The sequence below is a fragment of the Nerophis lumbriciformis genome, linkage group LG04 (genome assembly GCF_033978685.3).
Source record: "Nerophis lumbriciformis linkage group LG04, RoL_Nlum_v2.1, whole genome shotgun sequence".
Taxonomy (NCBI): domain Eukaryota; kingdom Metazoa; phylum Chordata; class Actinopteri; order Syngnathiformes; family Syngnathidae; genus Nerophis; species Nerophis lumbriciformis.
Genome location: NC_084551.2, coordinates 68,602,501 through 68,612,500, shown reverse-complemented (window position 1 = coordinate 68,612,500; position 10,000 = coordinate 68,602,501). Strand labels below are relative to the sequence as shown.

General features: G+C 41.1%; 1 protein-coding gene across 1 annotated transcript in view; it reads right to left on the bottom strand.

Annotated features, from left to right (window-relative positions):
• grik3 (glutamate ionotropic receptor kainate type subunit 3) overlaps positions 1-10,000 on the bottom strand; it is a 319,970-nt gene that overhangs the window by 34,863 nt on the left and 275,107 nt on the right. The window contains exon 11 of the mRNA XM_061958806.2: positions 3,263-3,486. Within this exon, the coding sequence (XP_061814790.1) occupies positions 3,263-3,486 (224 nt within the window). The remainder of the gene's footprint in view (positions 1-3,262; positions 3,487-10,000) is intronic.

The window sequence follows — 10,000 nt, the reverse complement described above, 5'->3', positions numbered from 1 at the left end:
TTCACTCCGTTGTTGTTACTGCCCCTCCCCTTTTTTGTCCGCTGTATGCCAAGACCATTAACCAACAAGATAAAGTGGATTTTATTTTGTTTTCCTAATCATTGTAGCGACCTGGCAGTTAAAAGTTAAGCAGTTTTATGATTTCAAACTGTGAGTGCACAACAAGGCTAGTGACATTGTGGCCGTGTGTCGGCAGGGTGGCTACAAATGAGGACAGTTCAGCTTCTTCTTGTTTCGACTTTGTTATTACTGTGAATGAAAACAAAAGGTGAAATAACTGAAAACATGTTATTTTTTATATTCTAGTTTCTTCAAAATAGCCAACCTTTGCTCTGATTACTTTTGTGCACACTCTTGGCATTCTCTCCATGAGCTTCAAAAGGTAGACTTAAAACCAGGGGAGACAGGGCCTTGTCTAAGCTCTGGAACACACAGTGGAGTGTTTTAAGTCTCGTCTTAAGACCCACTTTTTATTCTCTGGCTTTTAACACTACGTAAGTTGTGTGGTCCTCTGTGTTTTTAAATTTTAATTTGTATTTATTTTTTGAATTGGTTTTACCCGTTAAAATCGTTTTTAATCATATTTATTTATTTATTTTTTCAATTAATTTTTTTAAAATGTTTGTTTTTATTCAGTCATTGGTACAACCAAAGATAATATTTGAATATTGTTTTTAATATTGTTGTGCAGCACTTTGGAAACATTTGTGTTGTTTAAATGTGCCATACAAATAAAGTGGATTGGATTGGAGTGGTCACCTGGAATGAATTTCACTTCACAGGTGTGCTTGAAGCTCATGGAGAGAATGCCAAGAGTGTGCAAAGCAGTAATCAGCGCAAAGGGTGGCTATTTTGAAGAAACTAGAACATAAAAAAAATATGTTTTCAGTTATTTTCACCTTTTAGTTTTCATTCACAGTAATAACAAAGTCGAAACAAGAAGACATTGAACTGTCCTCATTTGTAGCCACCCTGCCGACACACGGCCACAATGTCACTAGCCTTGTTGTGCACTCAGTTTGAAATCATAAAACTCCTTAAATTTTAACCGCCAGGTCGCTACAATGATTAGGAAAAAAATAATGAGAAGGTGTCCAAACTGTTGGCCTGTACAGTATATATTTTAATTTAATTATTTGAAATATTGAAATGTCCAGCAGGTGTGTAGTGTCTTTGCCAGCATGTTTTGAGGAGCGTAAATAGCTGTAACGCGGAGAAACTGATGGATATTTTCCTGGGTTAAGTAATGCTACGTTTTGTAATTTCCCCCATTCTCCCGAATCCTCCTCGGACTTAAGATACAATCTAAATTGTGTCAGCCTGGAGGCAAAGTGTTTTCTCGCTGCCTCCTCATGGATTCACAAGATGCACTTTGAGCTCTCCGAGATGGCCTCCTGCCCACCTCATATAACGTCTACTTTTTTTCTTACGCCGGCGCCAAGCCCTCTCCGCCGCTCGCGAGGTCCCGCACGCAGCTAATGAGCGCATAAGGACTGCAGCTGGTTGCACTCCACCGTCCTCCTCGCGGCGTCGAGGCGTTTTTTTCCTCCCTACGAGCGCCACTTTGCATGAAAAGCAGCAGGAAGTGCGGAAAAATGTCATTCAGCATATTCAGCTCAGACAATCAGAGCGCTTGTCTGATCGCTGATTTATTAATGCTGTTTTTTTGTTTTGTTTTTAATGTAAAGAGCCTTCATCGAACATGTTTCATCATCAGGTGTGCATCCACTTCACACCTGTTCGGTAAAGCTGCGTACCATTTACCATGTGCCAGGAATTTTGCATGAGAAAGCTACACATTTGGTGTTGCGTGGGCCTAAAATCAATCAATCAATCAATGTTTACTTATATAGCCCTAAATCACGAGTGTCTCAAAGGGCTGCACAAGCCACAACGACACATCAGGGCAAGGAAAAAGTCAACCCATTGGGGGCTTGGCATTGGACTTAGAAGCAGAGATCTGTATGTACAAACCCCGTTTCCATATGAGTTGGGAAATTGTGTTAGATGTAAATATAAACAGAATACAATGATTTGCAAATCCTTTTCAAGCCATATTCAGTTGAATATGCTACAAAGACAACATATTTGATGTTCAAACTCATAAACAAATAATAATGAACTTAGAATTTCATGGCTGCAACATGTGCCAAAGTAGTTGGGAAAGGGCATGTTCACCACTGTGTTACATGGCCTTTCCTTTTAACAACACTCAGTAAAGGTTTGGGAACTGAGGAGACACATTTTTGAAGCTTCTCAGGTGGACTTCTTTCCCATTCTTGCTTGATGTACAGCTTAAGTTGTTCAACAGTCCGGGGGTCTCCCTTCTGCTATTTTAGGCTTCACATTTTCAATGGGAGACAGGTCTGGACTACAGGCAGGCCAGTCTAGTACCCGCACTCTTTTACTATGAAGCCACGTTGATGTAACACGTGGCTTGGCATTGTCTTGCTGAAATAAGCAGGGGCGTCCATGGTAACGTTGCTTGGATGGCAACATATGTTGCTCCAAAAGCTGTATGTACCTTTCAGCATTAATGGTGCCTTCACAGATGTGTAAGTTACCCATGTCTTGGGCACAAATACAAAAAATCATGACTTTGACACAATTGTGTCTCATAATTAAAACAGATGACAGCCAAATGGACTTTGCTGTTTTATTTATAATGAAACAATTTGGCCCTTTTGTCCAACTCAGCCTTTTATGTATTTATTTATTTGTTTTATTATTTTTTTTAAAATGTTTAATTTATTTAATAATTTCATGATTTAATTATTAATTCCATTATTTAACGGTTTACTTAATTAATGACACTTAACATAATTATTACAAGATTTATTTCATTTTGTCCCATTTGGCCCTTTTGTCCAAATCAGCCTTTTTATTTATTTATTTATTTGATTTTATTTTTTTAAATTTGTATTCCTGCCCAGCTTCTCAGGCAAATGATATAGTTGATGTAGACGCCAGGCCCTAAGTCTCTTTGAAGGTTGATCATCCGTTTTGACTTCTTCTAGTAAAGATGCTGCACACTGCAATGAGACTTTCCAACCCGACTGAAGCTTCTTTTTTCTTCCCCCTCCAGCCACCGCTGGGCAGTGCACACGCACACGCACCCGCCTGCAGCGCCATACATAAAACATAGACCGCCGCTCGCACAGCGTGTCGCCGCCGCCAGCCCGTGCGCTGGATTGACAGCCCGCGGTGATAACAGAGCAGATGACCACGTGTGAGCGGCCGCCGCACGGGCGGTGAGTTTTACCTTGCGATGACAAAGAGGACGCAGCTGACCCCCAGGTAGGCCAGCAGGATGTAGATCCAAATGTCGGGGGTCATGGGGTTGAGGAAGGAGAAGAAGCCGTTGTTGGTGGAGTTGGGCTTGCGGTACAGGATGCTGATGCCCATGTTCAGGAAGGGCTTGGTGAAGTCCACCACCTTCTCCCGCATGTAGGTGATGGTGAGGGGGGCCACGGACAGGTCTGCCCTCTGGGGGAAGGAACAAGAAGAATAAAAAACTAACTGATTTATTTCAGTATGTTTGGGTCAAAAATGTTATCTTTCAAAGATTCAATAAAAGATTAAATACATAAATAAATAATAAATAATATAATATATAAATAAATAATAAATAAATAAATAATAAATAAATAAATAAATAAATAAATAAATAAATAAATAAATAAATAAATAAATAAATAAATAATAATAATTAAATAAATAAATAAATAAATAAAAGATTCAATAAAAATGTTATCATTCAAAGATTCAAAATATGTTTTCATTTCAGCTGACCTCGTTATCACTGCAACCTGACTTTTATGATACAAACATGACTCTTCGAAACAGTTGGATGATGCCTTACTGAACACCTACGGTATACCGGTACTAGTATAGTATCGCGGTACTAACGAATCAAAAACGGTACTATACTCCGTTTGAAAAGTACCGGTTCCCAATTTTTCTTTTTTTCGTCGTGACATTGCTGGTTTTACGAGCAGAGGAGCATGTTCGGCAGCGCACACACATGGAGTACTTACAAGTACTTACAGTACTTACAAGCCGACACAGTGTGTACTATACTCTGTTTGAAAAGTACCGGTTCCCAATTTTTCTTTTTTTCGTTGAGACATTGCTGGTTTTACGAGCAGAGGAGAATGTTCACCTTTACTTTACTTTGAGCTCCCCCCGGATGACAGAGCTTCTCACCCTATCTCTAAGGGAGAGACCCGCCACCCGGCGGAGGAAACTCATTTGGGCCGCTTTTACCCGTGATCTTGTCCTTTCGGTCATGACCCAAAGCTCATGACCATAGGTGAGGATGGGAACATAGATCGACCGGTAAATTGAGAGCTTTGCCTTCCGGCTCAGCTCCTTCTTCACCACAACGGATCGATACAGCGTCCGCATTACTGAAGACGCCGCACCGATCCGCCTGTCGATCTCACCATCCACTCTTCCCTCACTCGTGAACAAGACTCCCAGGTACTTGAACTTCTCCAGTTGGGGCTAGGGTCTCCTCCCCAACTCGGAGATGGCACTTCACCCTTTTCCGGGCGAGAACCATGGACTAGGACTTGGAGGTGCTGAGTCTCATCCCAGTCGCTTCACACTCGGCTGCGAACCGATCCAGTGAGAGCTGAAGATCCTGGCCAGATGAAGCCATCAGGACCACATCATCTGCAAAAAGCAGAGACCTAATCCTGCAGCTACCAAACCAGATCCCCTCAACGCCTTGACTGCGCCTAGAAATTCTGTCCATAAAAGTTATGAACAGAATGGGTGACAAAGGGCAGCCTTGGCGGAGTCCAACCCTCACTGGAAACATGTCCGACTTACTACCGGCAATGCGGACCAAGCTCTGACACTGATCATACAGGGAGCGGACCGCCACAATCAGACAGTCCGTTACCCCATACTCTCTGAGCACTCCCCACAGGACTTCCCGAGGGACACGGTCGAATGCCTTCTCCAAGTCCACAAAACACATGTAGACTGGTTGGGCAAACTCCCATGCACCCTCAAGGACCCTGCCCAGAGTATAGAGCTGGTCCACAGTTCCACGACCAGGACGAAAACCGCACTGTTCCTCCTGAATCCGAGTTTCGACTATCCGGTGGGATTGAGGAGGTCTTCAAAGTATTCCCTCCACCGATCCACAACATCCGCAGTCGAGGTCAGCAGAACACCATCCTCACCATACACGGTGTTGACTGTGCCCTGCTTCCCCTTCCTGAGGTGGCGGATGGTGGCCCAGTGTTCTATTTTAGGTGTAGTACTATATTTAATAGAGATGTCCGATATTATCGGCCGATAAATGCGTTAAAATGTAATATCGGAAATTATCGGTATCGTTTTTTTAATTATCGGTATGTTTTTTTAATTTTTTTATTTTATTTTTTTATTAAATCAACAGAAAAAACACAAGATACACTTACAATTAGTACACCAACCCAAAAAACTTCTCTCCCCCATCTAAATAAGATTAAATATCTCAAATAAGGGTGATATTTGCTTATTTTCTGTCTAATAAGATAATTCTTCTCACTAAGCAGATTTTCTGTTAGAGTGTTTTACTTGTTTTAAGTGTTTTGGTCCTAAATGATCTCAGTAAGATATTACAGCTCATTCACACAAAAGGGTTGTTTCTTTCTGTTATTAATATTGTGGTTCCTACATTATATATCAATATATATCAATACAGTCAGCAAGGGATACAGTCCGTAAGCACACATGATTGTGCGTGCTGCTGCTCCACTAATAGTACTAACCTTTAACACTTCATTTGACTCATTTTCATTAATTACTAGTTTCTATGTACCGTATTTTTCAGACTATAAGTCACAGTTTTTTTCATAGTTTGGCCGGGCTTCAGTGCGACTTATATATGTTTTTTTTCCTTCTTTATTATGCATTTTCGGCCGGTGCGACTTATACTCCGGTGTGACTTATACTCCGAAAAATACGGTAACTGTTTTTATATTGTTTTACTTTCTTTTTTATTCAAGAAAATGTTTTTAATTTATTTATCTTATTTTATTTTATTTATTTATTTAAAAGTACCTTATCTTCACCATACCTGGTTGTCCAAATTAGGCATAATAATGTGTTAATTCCACGACTGTATACATTTAGATTTACATTTAGATTTATTGGTCCCCTTGGGGAAATTCATTGTCACTGCCGTACATTTAAACAATAGATATTACACATCATAAAAAATAATAAAAAGACATCATACATGACCAACACACATTTACGGGCTTGTCAGACTGTTAAGGGCGGCTATAGCTGCAGGGATCATGCTTTTCCTGAGGCGGGCCCTCCGGAATGTGATAGTTCTGTACCTGCGCCCTGATGGTAGTGGGATGATGTATTGGTGTAGTGGGTGACTGATATCCTGGACTATTGTTTTTGCCAGTCGGGTGATGGACCTGTGGTTTAAGTCTGAAATGTTGGGTGTGGGTAGGCCGATGATTTTAGCTGCTATGTTTGTAATGCGTGTGAGTTTGGTCCGGTTGGTTACAGAAAGCATGGTGAAAAAACATGTGGAACAGTACATCAGATGATATCAGTGAGGTGCGGTGAGGTTGATGGCTGGTGAGGCACTGACTTCATCACAGTCACATTTACAAACATATGAACCCTAAAGAGTATCTTATTCACCATTTGATTGGCAGCAGTTAACGGGTTATGTTTAAAAGCTCATACCAGCATTCTTCCCTGCTTGGCACTCAGCATCAAGGGTTGGAATTGGGGGTTAAATCACCAAAAATGATTCCCGGGCGCGGCGCCGCTGCTGCCCACTGCTCCCCTCACCTCCCAGGGGGTGATCAAGGGGATGGGTCAAATGCAGAGGACAAATTTCATTACACCTAGTGTGTGTGACAATCATTGCTACTTTAACTTAACTTTAACTTTACACATACAAACTGTAGCACACAAAAAAGCACATTTAATAAAAAAAACGTTATTATGGTCTTACCTTTACTTATAAATGAAGTCCATGCGCCGCAACTAAAGCCCTCACTTCAACTTTCCACGTGCAAGATTGAATCTATTTAAAAAAGTGTAACCGAGGGTTTATAAATGTGGCCTATACTGTATGAAACTACAAAATAACAAACACGGAAGCTCCAGTTTACACGAGGACCACTTTATTTACCTTCTTTCAAAAACCTCCGCAACGTGACATCACTTGCGCTCTTAGCGCCTTCAAAATAAGAGCTCGAGGCATATACTGTATAACAGCGCATAACAGGAACTTAACATCACAAAGAGGAAAGCCCATGAAAATAGGTTACAAGAGTTATTTAATAAGAAGCCAAAAAGTGCAAAAACAATAATGTTCGTGTTGGAGGAGTTGTGAATTAGGTACACCTGCACTATCTAATGTTGTGTCCCTGCAGTCATTCACAACTCCTCCACTTTTTGGCTTCTTATGAAATAATTTTTTAAAATAGATTCAATCTTGCACGTGGAAAGTTTAAGTGTGGGCTTTAGTTGATATAACAATTCTACGGCGGGGGTGCAGGAGGCGAGCCTCAGCCAGTGCGTCTTTTGCAGCCGTTTTATGATCGCTCAGCACAAGAAATACTTTACACACATACAGTTGTTGACAAAATACACTGTACATTATATACCTCATTATATAATTCATATAGCAATACAGTCTCACTGCACAGCAGGCCAGCAGTTAGCCGAGTCATTGCGCAATCCATGTTGAGGCACTGAGTGACGTGCCTCAACTGGCTGCTGTTCACCGCACCGTCTCTTCTCAGTATTTGAACGGCAAATGTGAAAATTCAGCGATTTTGAATAAAAAAAATCTAAAACTGGTGAAGTTAAATGGAAAATAACTTTATAGTATAATCACTGGATACATATAACAATTATTATTTTTTTCTTTTCTTTTTACTCACCTGCCTCTAGTGACTGCACGTCACTGGTATCGGTTGATATCAGTATCGGTAATTAAAGAGTTGGACAATACCGGAATATCGGATATCGGCAAAAAGCCATTATCGGACATCCCTAATATTTAATGTGTTGTTTTTGACATATGCACAATAATTAATGATAGCTTTTCCTCATAGTGAAAGCTTTGAAAAAAGCACCTTGAACGTGCTCGAATTTCACCTTTAAGAAGTGGCGCAGGAGCCCAGCGGCTTGTATGCGCCTGTGGCCGTCACCGTGGCAACACAGTGGCGTCCAAGGAAGGTAGAACAACAGCAGCGTGTCCCGCTGAGCCTCTGCTGTCTCTCTTAAACTAGCACTTGTGCAGCACATGGCGGGCCACTACTCCATCTGCCCGTTTTCTTCTTTGACCCAACCTGCCCGGACCCTTGCACCGCCGACAAAACGGGAACTGTGCTCACGTGCACGCGTGTCCTTGTTCATGCTCGGGTGCAGCATAAGCCAAATAACCTGACGGTGTCCCGCCGTGTGCCACATGGCTCGGCGTTATCGGGGACTGCAGATGGACCACCCCTCCCCCACCCCTCACCTTCCTCTCACCTGATGGAGACAGGCCCGAGGGGGCTTCGTGGCGTCGCAACGAACGCCGCTCCTACATTTTTAATCCGCCGCCTGCACGCTTAACATTTCCGATTGGCCGCTCGCCGGAACAAGAATGAGCGCACGGCGTGACACGGCCGCACGAGGCTAATGATGACGCGTGGGAGTATAATGAGGGTCACGGTTTGAGGTCACGCAGGGCTTGTTTTTTTTGGTTTTTTTTGGCTGAACAGACAGACGTGTCTGCCAGTGCGGCGCTTGAACTTGTGGCCTCGCAGCTGTGGGTCAACCCGTCTTCCCGCCGCCGCCAATAAGGATCAAGCTGACACGTTTGGAACACTGGAGGCAACAACGTGACCTCATAAGCACAACATGAAAATAAGTCAGCGAAGCATCAGAATGTGTTTTTAGGACGGTGGAACCTTGCATCGTTCACTGCAAAAACTGAAATCTAAATAAGATTAATTATCTCAAATAAGGGTGATATTTGCTTATTTTATGTCTAATAAGATCATTGTTCTCACAAAGCAGATTTTATGTTAGAGTCTTTTACTTGTTTTAAGGGTTTTGGGCCGGGCTGTATATATGCTCACTCATTGACTGAAAAAGCACGCACTTGGCACGATGATGTCATGTTATCCATGGAAAAATGCATTTTTAGACAATATGATTTGCCTGAGCGGCTAGGAGACCCCGAGAGTAACAAGCGCTTGCCTTGTTGCCTTTCCATTATGAACAATAAATTAGTTTTTAGTATAAGTTTGCTGCTTTCAAGAAATGTAATGCCGAGCGCATATTACTATGTCAAGATAATGGCACGAGCATTTACTTCATTTAAGAATATTTTTCAACATATTTAGCAAAAAAGGTCTCTTTTTTTCTACCAAGAAAAGTGCACTTGTTATTAGTGAGAATATACTTATTTTAAGCTATTTTTGGGTTCATTGAGGTTAGCTAATTTTATTTGTTCTGGAAAGTAATTTTGCTTAGTTCAAATAAAATACCCCTAATTTTTGCATTGTTTTTTCTTGTTTTTGAACACTGACTTTTTGCAGTGTTCAAAATGTCTCTGATGGAGTTCAACTGATTTTTATAACCTAAAAATGTGTTTTCCAATCCGATACCAAGTCAAAGTCAGGCTTGTGTCGGCGATACCAATCAAGTACCGATGCTTTGTGCAAATATACCCAACGAATATACCGAATGTGTCTGCTAAAATTACAAAAGTTGCATGAGCTTGTTTTTTCACTTGCATCATTTTTGTCCATATTTTAATTTGATTTGATTTATTTTTATTTTTGCATATTGTTGTGGGATTTTTGTAAAAAAAAAAAAAAAAAAAAAAAAAAAAGTGATATATTTATTTCATTTGAAAAATGAATTGTATTTTATTTATTCTCACAGGTTTCTTTTAGGACGCTGTATCGATCCGTTGTGGTGAAGAAGGAGCTGAGCCGGAAGGCAAAGCTCTCAATTTACGGGTCGA